At 44.9% G+C, this 18,778-nt stretch overlaps 1 protein-coding gene across 1 annotated transcript in view; it reads right to left on the bottom strand.

Moving 5' to 3' along the window:
* Positions 1-18,778, bottom strand: part of NCKIPSD (NCK interacting protein with SH3 domain) — a 94,923-nt gene that overhangs the window by 20,434 nt on the left and 55,711 nt on the right. The window contains exons 6-8 of the mRNA XM_039481641.1: positions 9,290-9,460; positions 7,426-7,512; positions 5,489-5,627 (exon numbers count right to left, since the gene is read on the bottom strand). Of these exons, the coding sequence (XP_039337575.1) occupies positions 5,489-5,627; positions 7,426-7,512; positions 9,290-9,460 (397 nt within the window). The remainder of the gene's footprint in view (positions 1-5,488; positions 5,628-7,425; positions 7,513-9,289; positions 9,461-18,778) is intronic.

Genomic DNA, 18,778 nt, shown 5'->3' with positions numbered 1-18,778 from the left:
GTCGATGCTAGCCTCGGACCGTGGACGCACACCACCGATTTAATGTGTTTAGTGTGGCCGCGCGCACTCGATTTTATACAATCTGTTTTACAAAACCGGTTTATGCAAATTCGGAATAGTCCCATAGTGTAGACGTACCCTAGGAATGAACAGACCACAGAGACTGCCTTCCCCTCTTATCCCAGAGGTGGTTCCTCCAGGGCAAGATTTAGGCATATTAGCAGTGAAGTGTGGAAGAAGCCCGCAGTGCTGTTGCTTGCATCGTACCTGTGAGCATAGGGCGTCAGTCTCCAAGGCTGAGAGTCAAGCACTTTTTACAAGCAGTAATTCCACTAAAACCCACCCTACAATACCTGCTACCAGTCTGTGTGATGAAGGACTGTACGGTATATTTGACAGAAAATGAAACAAGGAAGAGCAGCAGGAATATGCAAATTAACCCTCAACATCAGCTCTGTTATGATGAAGAGACCACAAGAAAATGTCAAGAGGACCCACTTTGCGGTAGATGGGGGTGCAGGAAAGACTCCAGGACTCTGAGTCAAAAGCTTTGGAGAGCCAGGAAATGGTTAATTCTAGATCATTTGGATTTGGCAGCAGCAGCAAGAACAAGCATTTTATAAACAGCTTCCAAATAAAAAAAGCATTTGGGGTATGAGAAAGGGGGGTGGTGGAAAGGGATATGTTTAATGCACTCCAGCCACATGGCTTTACATCTCAAGCTGCTCTAAAGTCACAGGCCTCCAATCTTCCACACAAACATCCCAGCTACTAAACTAATTTTACATTTTAAATGTCAGGCCCTAATTTCCTTAATGGGAGCAGCTCAGCCCCAGCAAAACAAGCTAGCTGTAAATACAGAGTCGCCATCTCAGAGAAAGCCCCAAATTTAAGGGGATGAATTGAACATGTTTTGATAACAAGCTGCCCCAAGCCAAGGATCCATAGGGCACACTATGTCTCTGACCTTTCCACAGTCTCTCATCAGTGCACTCCTCTTAGGCTTGGTCTACTCTTAAGAATTAGACTGACCAAGCTACATTGCTCAGGGCTATGCAAAATGTCTTGTCCTGTGTGATGTATTTAGATTGACATCACCCATGGTGTAGATGTAGCTAGGTTGATGGAAGAAACTAACACCTCTTTGAGAGGTGCATTATATACATTGATGCGAAAACTCTGTCAGTGCAGGAAGCAGCTACACTTGAGTGGCACAGATGCAGAGACTGCAGTGTAAACATACTCCATGATAGGCTCTGGGCCTCCATTTCACTCAAGGGGAGCCCTGTGGCCCTCCTACTCTGAGACTGGATCCCTGGCTTCAGGATGCATTTCTCACAATGGCTCCTTAGCTCAGTGCTCAGAGAAATGGATTAAAATACAAGTCCATAGACAGGAATCTTACCTGTCTCGCTTTCCCTAGCTTAGGTAGGGAGGTCTCATTTAATATTGGACTGGGAGACTCTCAGACAGCATCTTCCTTACTGCCTGGCCCACAGCGGAGCTCAGGAGGCCCAGATTAGAGAAGTCTTCCCCACTGTGGAGAGCACGTTACTAACAGAAGCCTCAAGTCCCAGTCAGCTGGCCTGTTTTCATGGGCACTGCTCCTTCTCCAAGTTTAGGCAGAGGAGGGACTATGGTCAGATAAGTCATCTCTCATCCACATTCCAAAAAGTTAGTGGTTTGGTTGAGACAAGGTGAATGAGGACCAATTTCTATGGTCTAGTTGTCAGGCTCCATTGTATCTTCACGGCAGCTCCATTCACTTCCTGATAGCCCAGTTACCAATCCCAGACATGGCTACATGACACACCCTAACCCTCTGATTGCCTATTCCCTGCTTCCAGAGAATCTCTCTAGACAGACGTTAACTCTTTGAGACCAGGTAACAACCAGCACAAGATTAAACTGAGTCACAAAAAATAACATTTCCTAAGAATAATGCATAAGCCTTCCATGCTCTCCACACCCTCCACTGAAGACAGGCTGATCCAATAGTGGTCTCAGAAAAGAAAAGGAAGATCAGAGATAGCTTTTGGCTTGCTAAGGCGAAGGATAGTGGAATAGCAACCTGAGATCTGAGTGTTGGAAAGCAGAGAAGGCTGTTTACCATTTAAGGTACTGACTGGCATTGCTACTGCTTCTCATTACAAAATGTCATGGCTTTTCAGAGTTAATTGCTCTTCCTCATTAGTCCCAGAGAATCCGGAGATAGCAAAATTACCGAAGGCTACCGTAAGAAAATTAACCACTTCACTAGTACTCCAAGCTCTGGTAACTGGCACTCTGGTCTCCTACTCCTGTCATTAGTGTTGAATCTCTGTGCTCGGCCCCTGGCAACTACCCAATTCCCACTCATTTGTGTAGACTCTAGCCTACACTTAAACTCCATAAGGTCTGGCAAGAGTGGCCTGACATCCAAGGGATGGGAAGTAGTAGTATAGCTGAGATCTCAACCTGGGCGTGGTACCATTTCTAGTGTCCATCACCAGAGTATCCAGCTGCTGATCAGGTCAATTAGATCTGCTTAAACTGGCAGGTGCTTGAAGAGTCTGGGAACCACATGGATGGAACTTTTAAAAAACATTTGAAAGTAAACCAATCTTCAAGCCAAACCCACCCCCCGAGTCCCGGATCTCTGGTTACAAAGAGAAACAAGTGAAGGGAAAATGGCATAACAGTAAAGGCAGCACAACCTATTACAGATGGGACCTGTTCAGCACAGACAAACTATTCTGTTTAAGCAGTATTAGCAGCTGGTTAAGTGCTGAGTTGCCCTTAATTCATTATTTAAATCATATGGAGAGGCAGAGATTAGAAAATCTGTCTTTTGGATCAGACCAGAGTCTATTTTTGACCTGTATTTACTACAAACCTCTTAACACTCCCTCCTGCATTATAGAAACCTAGCTACATGGTTCCGCCAAAACCAACAGGAATAGACAGGGCAGGTTTCTGAAGAGAATATGTACATCAAATAGAAAGCAGTGAGGAGAGAACCAACCTGACAGCTGGGAAGGCAGAATCCTTGGCAGCGGTGTAGTTCTAGTGCAGGCAGAGTGAGACTATGCTGCATAGTGCATTCAGGAGTGAGGGTGAAAAATAAGTAACTCTTCTGTCCCTGGTTTTAACTGCACACCATTCCCTAGTTCAGCTGTCAGTCCACTGCTCCACACCACAGAGCTAGACAAGTCTAAGCTGCAGACAGACTTTGGAAGCTGCCTGATCCTCTTCCTTCCAGGGAAAGAGGGGGCTTCATTTCATTTGCATAAGGATAAGGACACCCATTCCCGTTATTCCCTCCCACTCAGAGGGGTTTTTAGAGTTACATCTGATACAAAGGAGGACACAGTCCATTGCTCCATTTCCACACAGATTTAATTAATGCTTTCCTTCTCTGGGTTGCATCTGACAGTTCACACAGGGGAGAGGCAGGCAGACTGTGACAGTGTCCTCACGCCCTGCACTGAGCACGGGTATCGTGTAACAAGGCAAAAGAGAACCGCCCTCAGCTTGGAAAAGTGAACAAGTTCTCAGGGGAGTTTCCAGCTGTAAAGATTATTCTTTGGTTTTCCTAAGAGGCAGCAGCAGCCCAGAGGGGCTTGTTAAACAGGTTTCTTTGTGTTTGACATGGAAGCACCACCCATTCCCTCAATTAAACTGTACATATTGACACATTAGCTTCACATGTCTCCCACCCGCTCTTCCCCCCGCCGGCCCCTGGTAAGGAGGGGTTGTTTTCAGCTGTCTAGTTTCAGGTAGTAGATGAGAAAGTCAGCAGAATAAACCAGAGTTAATTGATTAGGAGCGCACCTGGAAGAGTATTGAATCCAGTGCCTTTGGGACAACCTATCAGGGCCGGCTCCAGGCACCAGCATTCCAAGCTGGTGCTTGGGGCGGCAATCCCTGTTGTTTTGCCCCCAAGCAGCGCGCCGAATTGCTGCCGTGGACGGCGGGGGCAGTCCGTGTGCCGTTAGGACGGCACGCGCGTTTCCACGATGGCGGCAATTCGGCAGCAGCATCTATGTTCAGCTGTCCGCGGCGGCTTCAGCTAAACACAGAAGCTGCCGCCGAATTGCCGCCGCCGCGGAAATGCGCCTGCTTCCCTAAGGGCACACAGACTGCCCCCGCCGTCCACGGCAGCAATTCGGTGCACTGCTTGGGGTGGCGAAAACTGTAGAGCCGTCCCTGCAACCTATAGTGAGAGCCCTACACACCAGAGCCAGCCCACTCCTGTCACTGCAGGATGCTTTCATTTGCAACCAGTTCTCAGGTATGCTCAGGCTATATGAGGGATCCGAATCCAGTTGACTTCAGAGGGAGGGAGAGTATGTGTGTTCCCAGGCCAGTGGTGCTGATGACCCCAGTGAGGCAGGTTTTCTGTTAATCTTAATGAAGCATCAGCTTCTATATCTGTCCTTTACCCGGGACCCAGGCACACAGCATGTGTCCAGAACGTGCTCTGCATGGCACTCACTCATACACCACCTCCCGTAGGCTGCCTGCATGCACTCCTCTGAGAGACAGGTTCAAGGGATAAATTAAAAAAAGGAAGAGTTATACTTAGTCAAGTGAACTGTCATACTGGTGAGATGTGTTGGGTCACATCACCCCAGGGAAGGGGTAGAAGCTCCACTGCTTGCATTGAAAACTTGACTGGACAAGTGGCCAGGAAGCATGGAGTCAGGAACAATCCTGCACTGACTCCTAGTGTTGGTGGAATGATAGATGGGATTTATCCCCATCTTCAGCTTCTCGACATCTCGCATGGTTAAACCCCTGGCAGAGTAGCTCCTGACCCTAATGAAGGGCCAACGGAAGGAGAGAAGACGACCTATGACAGGAGCTATGCCTACACACTCTGCACTAACTGGAAGCCTCAATGTCACCATCCATTCCAAGCACATTGGTGACAATAATGAGCAACAGAACTAATCGCAAGGAGGGTTATTCCATTTTAGCCAGTACACATCTCTCCAGTCGTCAGCAAGGGATGCACACTTAGGAATGGGGTGAAAAGGGTGGTGTACAGAGACAAAGCCTGCCTGAAAGAGGCCAGATTTCTTCCTCAAGGATCTGCATGCATCTTCCATTAACACCATGAACCAAACAGAAAGCTGAGACTCAAAGCAACACTTGGCAGAAATAAAGAGTAAGCTGAAATGATATTAATTTATGCCACTCCCTGCATAACTGTATATTCAACAGCAAAAGTGTGGGGTGCTATAATATACAAGGTATTTATTTATTTAGCCCTAAATCAAAGGATTAAAACTAAAGCTAGGTTTTATAAGGTTTAATTAAGTTGATACTTATTTTAAAATAAGTGTACATGTCTCCCTTAGAATGCTTAGGACACAATGAACTGGAAGCTCAGGATGGGCTTGAACTCCAAAATTTAAAATTCCCCAACAGCACATAACCTTTCTAATGGAAAGCCGTGCCCCTAGGGAGTCACACCTAGGAGCAGTCCATAACTATGGCTCACCTTGCGTATGAGTCTGCATGTCACGAGCCAGCTCCATTGGAAGGACGGAGTTAACGAGAGTGGAGATAATAGCAGCGTCTAAGTTGCACATTGCTCCAAAGCACTTCAGCAGCAGCAGCCGCAATGGCACTCTGTGTTCCTAGAAAGAAAGGAATCCTTCCAATTAGACAAAACCACAGTTGAGTACTCGGTTCAAGACTGAAGCCAAGCAGAGAGCTTGCAAGTCCACACTTACTGTGACCAGTGCAGGTGAGTGAGCAGAAGTGCAAGGCAGCCCAACGTTTCAACCCATTATCAGATATGGCACAGATCTTTCCAGTGTACAAGTTGATCTAGCCCCAATACCAGCTTTTAAAAACTGTACAGATTTTTTTTTTAAACTCATCTTTGTGCTGGAATCAGCTACTAATGCCTGTACTATTGATGCTAACAAAAGGTACAGGGCAGCAATAGCGCTCGCCTGAAATACCGTGCACCTCATCCGCAGTTTGACTGTTGTGACGAGACAGTTGAAGAGAGCCTAGGGTGTATGATCCTATTTTGGCCCCATCAAAACCAGATCTGATTCAATCTGAATGCCTGTGCCTCTTACAGGGATACACAGCTTTCATGACACCGGTAAGGAGGGGGCAGATACAATGCTCCTAGAAGACCTATAGCTTGCAAACCCCTCCTTTACTTAGGGAGTAATCATAGTGAAGTGCGAGTGTGGAACTGAAAAGGAATTTTAGCACCTCAAGATCTATCAGGATCTATTAAAATCTAAACCGATTTTGCAGCATCTCTGATAATTAATGAAAAGGACCTTGAAGGGCTGCTATAAAGTTGTCAGGTTTCATGCTGAGAGAATGGGTTTTTAATCAGAAGGCTTTGAGTGCACAAAGCAGAAATTCCACCATCAAATCTCTTTTCAAGGCAGTGGTTCTGCTTGACTCTGAAGCTCTCCCTCTCCCTGACAGGAGCCCTGAAGCTAGGCTTCACCTGATACCACTCCAAACACCAGCCGACAAACTGGTCAGAGAGATCAAAAGACACCCAGAAGAACAGAGAGAGGAATCCTGGCACCAAGTGTCACAGGTACTAAAATCCAATGAGTAACTTTACCACTCTCCACATGGTCATTCATCCTGTGACGTCACGTTCACAGAGCACACCATGGAGAGCAATAATGCACTGGGAACGCCAGCAGCCTGGGCTGTGTACTCCTGACTGGGCTTCCCAGTTCTCTCTAACATGTTGCGGCCTCTTCCACAGCCAAGCTCTGGGTTTATACAGAGCAATGTTTTATTAAAAGCTGACTGCACTGTTTGCTGTGCTGTGGCTGGGGACTAAGGAAACATTTTCTACCCATGTCAAAGTGCTACCGCAGTGAGCCTTAGGAAGGGAATGGGGCAGAGAAATATTTCTATAGGCACGGAAGGCAAACTCCCCACTTCTTCCTCAGAACATCAATTTCCTTCCTCAGTCCCAGGGCGGCTCCTCACAACCCACTTTCCTAATCAGAGCTGTTTACGGATGTAGAGCCATGCATCAATTAAGAGAGGAGAAGCCACAACCTGTCGGCCTTCCCAAGGCATTCTCAGAAATCCTTCCTCTAAACTATAGTAGAGCTGCTGCTTCTGTTCCTTTGTGGAGCTAAAAAGAAATCGGCAATCTTTACCCTTCAGACTGCTTACAGGTACAGTACTAGATACTGCTCCTGAAGCTAGACTCCAGTCCTACCTCCTCATTGTCCATGTAAAGCTCTGCACAACCCACAAGTATAATACATAGTTACCTAAGTGCGCAAGGAGGATTTTCTGAAACTCAGTCTAGTTCAGAGAGCAAACTGTCCAAACGGGGAAAAGGTTTACATACATTCATGCTTGTTAACCCTTCTCCTTAGGGTCTACAGGAAAACCTCCAATAGAAGACAGGAAGAATGCAACACCTCTTACCATCTGATAATATGCCACAAGGGACAGGACTGATTCAAACTCATTCTTTTTGCACATTTTCTTGCAAACGTCAGGATCTGCATCTGTCTGGAAACACAATCAAACAAGTGAGATTGTTAGCATACTGGAGAAGCCAAAGGGTCTATCTGGAACACAGAGAGGCCCCAAGTCAGGCTGGCCTTTCAGCAGGATAAAGAACTGTTCCCATCCCACCAGGTCCTCCATCCCCAGGACTTCAGTCTCCACAGCCCAACCACCCTACAAAGAAATTAGGAGGGAAGCACAAAGACAGTGCCTGGGGAAACAGCTGCCCTAGAGATTCCGTATCAAAGTGAACTCCTGGAACTGCCTCAGTGCTGTGCAGTCTCTCCCTGCATGTCTTACATGCTGAAAGCATCTGAAAAAGGTGTACCAAGAAGGGTTTTGAAAATACTGTTTGTGTTGCAGTCGCACTCAGAAGCCCCAGTCAGTGCTGGGCTTGCTATGTGAGACACACGCACATGATGCTTGCAATCTATAAACATTTTGGTTACGCTTGCATTGTCTTCCTCAAACTTGGCAGATCTCACTCTGCAGAGTTAGTGGGGGGAGAAACAGAGGAAGCTGGATTAAGCCCATCTGATGAGCTGTATGTTTTAGGGTTGGTCTTCACTTAAAAATTAGATCAACCTAGCAACATTGCTCAGGGCTGTGAAAATCTTCACGCCCTAAGCGCTGAACTAGCCCCCCACTGTGGATGCAGCTAGGTCGACAGAAGAATTCTTCTGTCAACCTAGCTACTGTCTCTTGGAGAGATGGACTGATGGCATCAACAGAAAAAACCCTTCTGTTGACATAGCAAGCATCTACACTAAGGCACAGCTGTAGCTCCGTAGCTGTCCTGCTTTATCGTCCGCAGTGTAGACGTGCCCTTGGAGAAGCAGCTGAAGCTCGTGTGTTCAGAAGAAATTAAGAGTTAAGACCTTCTACACTGGCCTTCACACAGTGCTGGAAGCAGTAACCCTTTTCACACAGTTTAAAGACCAGCATGGGCAGGACCAGGCAGTGTTAGCACGTTGTTAGGGCTTAGGCTAGAACACTAATATTGTTTGGTCCATGCATGCTGGCCAGCCAAATCATGAAACAAGTTTCAAGTGGAACAGTGTTCAACTGAGCTTGCAGTGTGTCTGGGGAGGAGGTTTTTGGTGGCTATTTATTTATTTACTTTTTAAAGACGGGTGAATAAAGAACCTAGCACTGTAAAACATGGGTGGATGATAATTTTGCAAGGTGGATTTAATCCTGGTTCCTAAGCACGACAGACCCCAGGCAGACAGAGCCTTATTCAGAAGCTTGCAACTTAAGTCCCAGTTTGCTTTAGTGTGTGTGTGTGTGTGTGTGTGTGTGTGTGTGTGTGTGTGTGTGTGTGTGTGTGTGTGTGTGTGTGTGTGTACACACACACACGGCAGGGCTTGTTTAACACCCGTTATTAATAAACAGCAAAATACTCTCGAACAGCTGTCTGATGATTTCACTAAGGGCTTGTCTACAGGGTGAGTTCGAGTGGTGCAAGCTAGGATATGACTCTGCAATGCCCCAGCTTGCTCCACCGTAACTCACTGTGTGGACACTGCTCTAGAGCAGCAAAAGTCCCACAGTGCGCCTCAGCATACTGTGCTTTCAAGTCACACTCCAGGACCCTTACTGCACTGGAGCAGTGACCAAACAGCGAGTTACTTTGCAGCAAGCTGGTGCACGGTCGAGTCTCGCCTGGCTTGCCAAACACTAACGCCCCACACGGACAAGCCCTAAGGAAAGAATATTGAGAGAGGAAACCTACAAGGGGATCTCGGCTTCACTAAACCTACTTAAGAAAGCAACCCACCAGGATACGGAGCAGCTCTTCCAAATAGCAGCAGATGACATTTTCATCCTCATAGAGTGCCCAGCTGCGCTGCTGGGCATCATCTTTGTGCCTGGCCAGATCTGCAAAGATCACCTCAAGCCGCTGCTCATCATGGCAGATCTGCCCTGAAGGCAGCCCAGAATTCAGATTCTGCAAGAAGACAGAAAAGAAATACCAGTAATAGGGGTCCTGATAGTTAGCAGTTTTTTGGAGAATAATTGTTTCAATGGGTATCCTTTACCTGAGTCCTGAGAGGTCACTTCATTCAAACAATAACTGGCAACAGGTGGACAGTGAGTTTAACACACACACCCCTCTGCTACTTCAGCTTCTAAACACTGTTTTCTGGTTCTCTCCCCCTTCCATTCTTGCAAAGATAATGAAAATTACTGAATCAGTGAAAGGAGGCTCCAGGACTCGTGCAGAGTCAGAAATCATCTTTACATCTCCAGAACCTTGACCACAATGCTGAAGAGGCAGTTTTGCTTGCAGAGGGTATGAAAATCATGCTGAGTTCTCATCAGAGGTTCCAGTGCAGAAACATAAGGCTGGACACCAGAGCAGCTGGTTGTCTCAGTTGGATCAATGAGCCTAACATCTGATCAGCTCCAGAAAACATTCCTACAGCCATGGGAATTTATACCTGGGGATTGCATGGACCAGATAAGTACAGTTTAGTACATAAAAATCCTTCCATCGCTGTTAACAGGAAATGGGAGTGCCACATGTCTACAAAAGAGCACGTTTTGTCAATGCATTGGAAGGACACTGCTGAGTGGAGAAGTTTATCTATTTTCCATCAGAGGAAAAATAATCTACAACTAGCTTCTACAGTAACTCCTCACTTAATGTTGTAGCTACATTCCGGAAAAATGTGATTTTAAGCGAAATGATGTTAAGCAAATCCAATATCCCCATAAGGATTAATGTAAATGGGGGGGAGGGGGTTAGCTTCCAGGGAAATTTTTTTCACCAGACAAAAGAGACATTATAAAAACACACACACAGCATAAGTTTTAAACAATTTAATACTGTACACAGCAATGATGATTGTGAAGCTTGGTTGACGTGGTGAAGTTAGAGGATGGGATATTTCCTGGCGAATGCCTTACTGCTAAATGATGAATTAGCACTCAGCTAAGCCCTCAAGGGTTAACATATTGTTGTTAATGTAGCCTCACACTCTATAAGGCAGCACAAATGTAGGGAGGGGAGACAGCATGACAGATAGAGATAGAGACATAGTGTGTGTGTGGTGGAGGGGGGGCGGGCGGGCCCTGGGGCTGCCGCGCTTCAGCCGGAGCTCCGGCCGCTGTCGCGGGGCCCTGGGACTGCCGAAGACCCCGGCGGAGCAGACTGCCACCGGGATGAGTAAAAAAAAAAAAAAAAAAAAAAATTAAAAAAGGCACCTAAGGCGCGGGGCCCGATTCCGGGGAATCGGGTGAATCGGCCTAAAGCCGGCCCTGTCTATAAGACACAGTTTTGTCCCACAAAACTTAAAGTTCAGCCAGCAGCTCTTTGGATGTGATCCCAGCAATACAGTCCATTTTTCTTACACTCAGAACTGGCAGATTTTCATTTCACCTGCCAGTTGTGTCAATAATTAATAACAGATTAGTTCATATTAGTACAGCACTTTGAAGATGTTAAAGCACAGTAAGTGTTAAGTATTAGGATTGCTACCTTCTGGATTAACCTGTGCAGGAATCAATTCCTCTCAATTTGCTTAGGCTCTGCTTTTCTTTATATAGCCAAGTGAGATGACAGTGCACCATAGATTTATGAGTTTGTATGTAGTCACAAAGATCAGTAAATCTCTCTCAGATTATTATTAACAACGTGTCTGGTAGTATTTACCATGTGCAAAATACTGCGTGCGCACGCACACACACACGCTAAATCCTTGCCCTGAAGAGCTTACATGCTTGAGACAAAACAGAGAGATGGAAGGTAGGGGAAAGGCTAACAACTAAAGAGAAAGGTGGCCAGGTGACAGACAGCCATACCCTGATAGAATTTTATATGCCACTTTTTTTCTATAAATGAAAGCTTACCCTACATCTTAGCTATAAGCGAACTAGTTTTTTGTGGCTATCATGGTAGAGGAGTGCCTTAGGAGGAGTCTGAATGAGGAGAGGGTATTGTCTTTGAAGATTAATTCAGGAAGAAGATTCTGTGATAAAGGGGCAGCACTGAAAGTATTGAGATGTCAGAGAAGAAGTGGAGAATGGGGACAGGTTGGGAGGGTACAACACTAGACGAGGTAAGCACTGACTATCAGAAGGGGAAAAATTATTCAGGACCTTGAAGGCAAGAAGCAGCAGCTTGAACCTGATGAAATGGAGGGAGGAAGCCAGAAGAGGTTCAAAGATGGGAGTGACCTGGTCAGATTGATGGGCCACACTGATGAGACAAAGGAACAAAAGGAAGTGGTTTATGAGGGAGTAACAAATATTGCCCTTCTCTGTGCAATGAGAAAAGAGACACCTCCCCCCTCCCACCCCATCATCACTACTTAAATTCGGGAACAATTTATTTTTCACTACATGTATGATACAATGTGCACCGGGCCTTGGCCTCAACAGAGAGGGATGAGGCCACGAACGGAATCTAGTCACACTTCGTTTTTGCCACTTATGCTGCACCTCAGACAGTAAAACCTTTGAGCAGTAACTCACATTAGAAACAAGAGCAGCTCAAGTTCATATCAGAGGAGAGAGCAGAAATCTTTTTTTAATAAAGCACAAATGCAGCCCAGTTCGTCTCAAAGCATGCACTGGTAGCTGCCATAAGCACTTCAAAATGTCAAAGAACAAGCTATTGCCAATGCAGCTGAAACCTAGTAACCCTGAACTGAAAACTTAAGTGCAATGTTTAAGCTGTTTTATTAGAGAGACACTTGTTCATAATTTGCTTAGTGGCATCTGAGGTGTGAACTAATTAGGATTTTTTTTTACTACATAATTGAAGCACTGAATCAAAGTGTTCTTGTCGCTGTTAATTACACAATCTTTGTCAGGCTGAGATGATGAAGGAGGGAACGTGTTGGTTTAACTATCACAATCCACTACGTACTCTTGAGAAAGGCATCTTGGGACACTGCGGAGGGACGAGTGGCCAGCTAGATTACCAGCAGGCTGGTGTGAGACAGAGGGTGACTTTCAAAGAAACACAAAGCACAAACTGATGACAGCAACCATGCTAAACAGTGATTTAAATCACAGACTCAGAGGGTAGATGGAAGACACCTACTTGGTCACATCCTTCCCTTTGCCTGTGCAGGTTTGTTTCTTGCAGTACAAGCTCAGGTGCTTTGGCTAGCCCATTTTCAAGTGTCTCAAGTGATGGAACTTCATTGGGAGACTATTCTACATCCAAGGGCCAGCCCCTGTGAGGGGGTTAACTGTGGCCAGTATCTCTTAGTAGGTGTCCAGAAATATGCCGGTTTGCTCTTAATAGAGTTAATAGTCAGGATGCCTTTTTAGATCGTCTACTTGTTTTGATGATTAACCCAAGCTCTTCTTAGCCTCTCAACACTCAAATCTCTGCCTTTATAATCCCCCCTCCATAGGCTTTCCAATTCCAATGAACATAAATCTGCTAATGGCCATGAATGAGATCAATCTCCTAACAAAGTGCTCCAATCGGACTAGTAGAACCATACCATGTGCTGTCTTAATGGAATCTCAGCACCATTCTCTTCTCCCCCAGCCCCAGCAATGAGGTCAGGTCTCTGCTTATTAAGCAGCTTGGCAGCTATTACAGCCCTGCGCACACTCCACGAGGTCATTTCCAGGAATCAGACTGTTACTTGGGAAGGCAGCGGACACCTTCAGTGAGTGGATGTAACTGTTTTCATAATGAAATTTGCTTTGCATTTGTTTGTTGTTCTTAACAAAACAGCTGGTCCCTTCCAAATGGAAGGAGAACCATACGCTGCTACAGGGCTTTCATTTCTGCTGAACAGAACATGATTATTTTCAGAAGCTTCTCTCTTGCCACCTCACCCCCTCTGCTAACAAACAGATTGTCGATTCTGGTCTGCAAACTTGGCTGCAGAGCTGCAAAGCTGTTCTTCCTGCTTTTGTTCCTTTTCTACTTCCTCCTTCTCTCCAAGCCACCAATTCTGGAAAATCACTGGTGCTTTGAGTACAAACACCTTCCCAGAGACTCCCCTCCAGATCAGCATACAGCAACAGCGGCTCCAACATACAGCAGCTCTTCAGGAGAGACACAAAAGGGACTCTTCTGTATTTCACTCTTTGCTGTTGTAACAAAGGCTGCCCTCCATCCTTCATTTACAAGAGGCGGGTAAACCCCCCTCAATAAGTAGCAGCTAATGCAGAGAAGAGCTGGTCTCCTCAACAGCTCTCCCCAGGAGACTCTAGTCCAGATTAACAGAGACACTTAATTTAATTTATTGAGCCAAACTCTCCAGGGTAACCTCTCTGAACACATAACGCTTTCATTTAGGAGCACGTTTTGCTCCCTGGCTGGGCATGTAATAATTAAAGAAATCTTCACTGGAAATATAATCCTGTTAGAAAGCAGGATTGTTCTGCAGAGAGGCAGAGTCTGGTGTGTACAGATGTGCAAGCGTGTCACAGGGAGAGAGAGGAGAGGAGTTACTTGGCTTTCGACCACCACATTAGCTACGCTTCAGTAACGTCTTCCAGACTTCGCCTTTCAGGTGTTCCAGCCATCTGTAGGCCAATAAACATTCACTCCACAGATATATGCGGCAGCAGATTTCTCTGGCTGACGGCAGTCCTTGATCAAGAACTGCCATGAGAGGATGGTGTGCTCAGGGGGGTCTGGCAATGACTTCCCCAAACAGGGCTACTTCCGTAGCCATTTATGAACAAAAGGCCTCCTAAGCCCTAACAATTTTCAAAAAATATTCATGCCCTCTCTCTTAGTGAGATACTGCAGGAACCTTTTTCGGCCTGTGCCAAGAGCAAAGCTGCTGTACAAGTGTCTCCCAAGTGTTAACACTCCTGAGCTCCCCACGCTTCTGAACAAGCAAGGGGAACAAGCCTCCCAAAAGCTAAACGTGCGCAGAGTGGGAGAAATTTTTCAACAAGATGGAAATGTCATTCGTTTTATGCAACAGAGACTTACAGAAGGAAACTGCATTCAGTGCAAAGGGCAGATTGCTTCCAGAAGCAGCAGAAGTGGAGCAACAGTTTGACAGTGTCAGCAATGAGATTTGTCACGGCTAGTTACAGAATGAAAGGTAGCAAAGTTCACATACACACACTAAATGCATCATAACCCAGTGCCAGCAAGAATCCATAGGAAGTTAATGGGTTTACACACTGGTCCTTGTGACTCAGGGACCTCTTGATGCCAACCGGCAGGGTGCACAGTGTTACAGGGATCCCCTTGGTCTGGTCTCTAAATAAGTTTGTCAACGGGTGACATGTGAGGTCTCCACTGAAAGCCTGTTTCATGCTTAATCATTGCTAGAGGTATGTGTGGATAATATGTAGGGAGTTATGTATATACACTCATAATTATGCTAGTTGGGGCTCGCCACCAGAAGGTGATAAACAGGTTTCTTTCAGGCAGGAAATGCTTACCTACTTGCCTAGCTACATGTAAACTACATAATGTATATTTCACAATGGATTCCTGTTTATAGACAGAGCAAAATGCTAATCAAGAGACTGCAAAGTCTTCAGGAGAGATTCTCTGAAGGAAATAAATAAGCAGCACGGGGTACCCAGTTTACAAGTGAAGACAATGGATGGTTAGAACTACAGTAAAACCTGCCAAGAGTGACCTCTCATGGGAGTTAGCAAAAGTGATTGCTTGTAAGAGAGGTGGTCCCTCTGCAAAGGTTTGCACACCAGAGCGTGGTGATGTTCTGTGGCCTCTGCAAGTAGTGACTTGTGACAAGTGATCTCTTTTCAGGGGTGATCTCTAAGACAGGTTTTACAGTATAGCTGGGGGTGCAGAATACATACAGGTATCCTTCACCTAGAGACAGGCAGCCTATTGGCTTGTCTTATGAACAACGCGTCACACCCAGTCTTGCTGTTTAATACTGGGAGAGAAACTTTGGGTGAGCTAACTTTTATGAGACAGGCAAACATCTTGTTAGTTAACACTTCTGCTGGAGCCTAAACTTATGTATCCATTTGTTTCCAATTTCCATTAATTCTACTTGATTTTTCTCAAATCTCTATTTATACTTGTTTTCACTATAAACAAATTTAAGTTCTGTAAGCTGAACTGAGAGGTGATCTTGAAGTGCAACTGGTAAACTGGTGTTCCATTGGTTTGGGAACAGCAGATGGGTGATTTCTGAGTGTGTCCAGTGGAACAGGGTCTGACGCTCCAGGGGGTTGGTTGGAGGGCTCAGGGCTTGGAGCATGCCTATTGCTGATGTGCGCAGGCTGTGTCCAAACAGGGTTCTAATGTAGTCTGGCCTCCCAGAAAGCATAGGGTCAAACCAAAATATCAGCTAGCTGTAAGCATGACTGGTTTAACATGGCTTGTGCCAATCCACGCTGGCCATCCCACTTACGTTCGAACTCCTTTGACCGAAGTAGAGCTTACAGTACTGTCAACAGCTTTAAAGCTTGATTTTAATGGAAGTGCAGATGGATCCTGACTCCTGTGTCATAAGTGGAACATTGTGACACTGCAATTTCACAGGAGGCATAGATTAAACTTCTTCCAGACGAAAATGTAACCTACATTAGAAGGAAAAAATTAAACTATTCATACTTCTTATAAGGTTCTAAGGTAACTAATCCCACAGATAGGGCATTGCTGCAGACAGCTCAGTAAAATGTGCAGCTGCTCAAAAAAGCAAACAAGATACGAGGAGGAGTAAGGAATGGCATGGAGAAAAATATTATAATGCCATTATGTAATTTAATGATGCAGCCTCATCTGGAATACTGCATGCAGTACTGGTCACCCCATCTAAAAAAAGATATTGCAGAATTAGAGGTGGCTCAGAGACGGGCAACAAGAATGATCAGGGACTTGGAAAAACTCTCACAGGAAGAGAGAAGATTGCAATTGTTTGCTTTAGAAAGGAGATGAATAATAGGGGACATGATAAAAGCATATAAAATAATGAATTGTCAAGAGATGGTACATCAGGAGCTTCTGTTCTTGTAGTGACAGGGAGAACAAGGAGATATTAAATGAAATTAAAAAGGTGTCAAATTCAAAAATGATACAAGGAAATGATTTTTCACACAATGTGTAGGCAGACTGTATAACTAGCTGTCACATAATATGATAAATCACAGAAATGGAAGGGACACTTGAGGAGTTATCAAGTTCAGCCCTCTGTGTTGAGGAAGGACCAAGTAAACCTAGACAATCCCTGACAGATGTCTGCCCAACCTGTTCTTAAAACACCTCCCCAACAAATGTTGGGGATTATACAATCTCCCTTGGAAGCCTATCCCAGTGCTTAACTACCCTCAGAGTTAGAAAGTTTTTCCTAATATCTAGCCTAAATTTCCCTTGCTGCAGATAAGCAGTCCTATCGTCAGTGGACATGGAGAACAATTGATCACAGTCCTCTTTATAACAGCCTGTAACATATTTGAAGACTATTTAGTATCTCCCCTTCCAAGTCTTCTTTTTTCAAGACTAAACATAGGACTTTTTTAAAAAACTGGGTAACAGGTCAGGTTTTTGAAATTTTATCATTTTTGTTGTACTCCTCTGGACTCTCTCCAATTTATCCACATCTTCCCTAAAGTGTGGTGCTGAGAACTGGACGCAGTACTCCAGCTGAGGCCTCACCAGTGCTGAATGGAGTAGGATAATAACCTCTTGTGTGTTACATATGATACTCCTGTTAATACATCCCAGAATGCCATTAGCTTTTTTTTTTTTTTTGGCAACTGCACCACACTGTTGGCTCACATTCAATTTGTGATCCATTCTAACCCCCAGATACTTTTCAGCAGTACTACCACCTAGCCAGTTATGCCCCTTTTTGTATTTGTGCATTTGATTTTTCCTTTCTAAGTGCAGTATTTTGCATTTGCTCTTTATCAAATTTCATCTTGTTGATTTCAGACCCATCTTTCAATTTGTAAAGGTCCTTTTGAATTCCAGTCCTGTCCTCCCAAGTACCTGAACACCTCCCAGAATGGCGTAATCTACAAATTTTATAAGCATATTCTCCACTCCATTATTCAAGTCACTAGTGAAAATATTGAATAATAGTCAGACCCAGGACTAGCCCCTGTGGTAGTCCACTAGAGACACACTCCCACTTTGACAGTGAACTATTGGTAACTCCTCTGAGTATAGAGTTGCAACCAGTTATGCACCCACCTCATAGTAATTTCATCTAGACCACATTTCCCTGGTTTGCTTATGAGAATGTCATGTGGGACGGTGTCAAAAGCCACACTAAAAGGACAAGAACTTTGCAAGATTTAAAAAGGGACTAGTGGACATTTATATGGATAACAAGAATAACCAGAATTGTTGTAGTTAGTCCTAACACAACCTTTGGAAGGGTATTGAACCTCAGGGTTTAAGCCAATTCTAACTACTGGAGACCAGGATGAGCCCTAACATGGGGAGCAGATGATCCCTTTTACCCACTGGGATTCTCACACCTTCCTCTCAAGTATCTGGTTCTGGCTACTATCAGACACAGGACACTGGACGAGATGGATTTCTGGTCTGATAAAGTGTGGCAATTCCTATGCTTCTGAAGACTTCATACAGCAAACAAAGGAGTTTTTTCTTGTCTGATATTCAGCCCAATAAATCCTCAGACCAACTCCTCCAATTCCTGAGACATGTGTGCTCCTACGCATGTCAATTCCAATATATCTTTCCAATAGACATTGCAGCAAATACTTTTGTAAAAGCAAGATTTTTCATTTTCCTTCATTATCATCACCTATTAACTGTGTAATTCATTAAAAAAGGAGGCAGGACAAGAGGAGAGTGACCATAGCTTAGGCAATGTCAATGCTTGCTTGGGGAAGCCACTTAGGGAGATTTGCTGCTGTGACTCAGGTTTCCCAAAGGAAAACATTCTGTCTTGGTGTCATTTTATAATGGGAGGGCCTCTAGGTATCCTGAGCACACAGTGGTTGGTTAATTCTGCTTCCTCTTTTTAAGGGTTTAATGGGGAACTATGGCTCATTAGTAATCTGAGCTCACGCTTTTAGAAGTTACTCCCATTACAAAGTGAGCATCAGACACCCACCAGACTAACTTAGGGGAAATAAAATATCAGAGGCATAAGAGGTCATTTCCCCCTCCTAGATCGGTGCCTTGCACTGGGTTCTACAGAAGAGGAGCACTATACATGAATGGAAAATACACAAGCAATTCAATCTTCAGCTTATTCCCAGCATGCTCTTCTGGAGGTAACAGAGTCTAAAATTGATTTAGTAAACCAGTGATTTGACTTCAAATTAAAAACGAGAAGAATAGAAGAAAGGGCACAACTAATTAAAGAATGTA

This window comes from Mauremys reevesii, linkage group 7, assembly GCF_016161935.1.
Source record: "Mauremys reevesii isolate NIE-2019 linkage group 7, ASM1616193v1, whole genome shotgun sequence".
Lineage (NCBI taxonomy): Eukaryota > Metazoa > Chordata > Testudines > Geoemydidae > Mauremys > Mauremys reevesii.
This window is presented reverse-complemented; position numbering and strand designations above follow the sequence as displayed.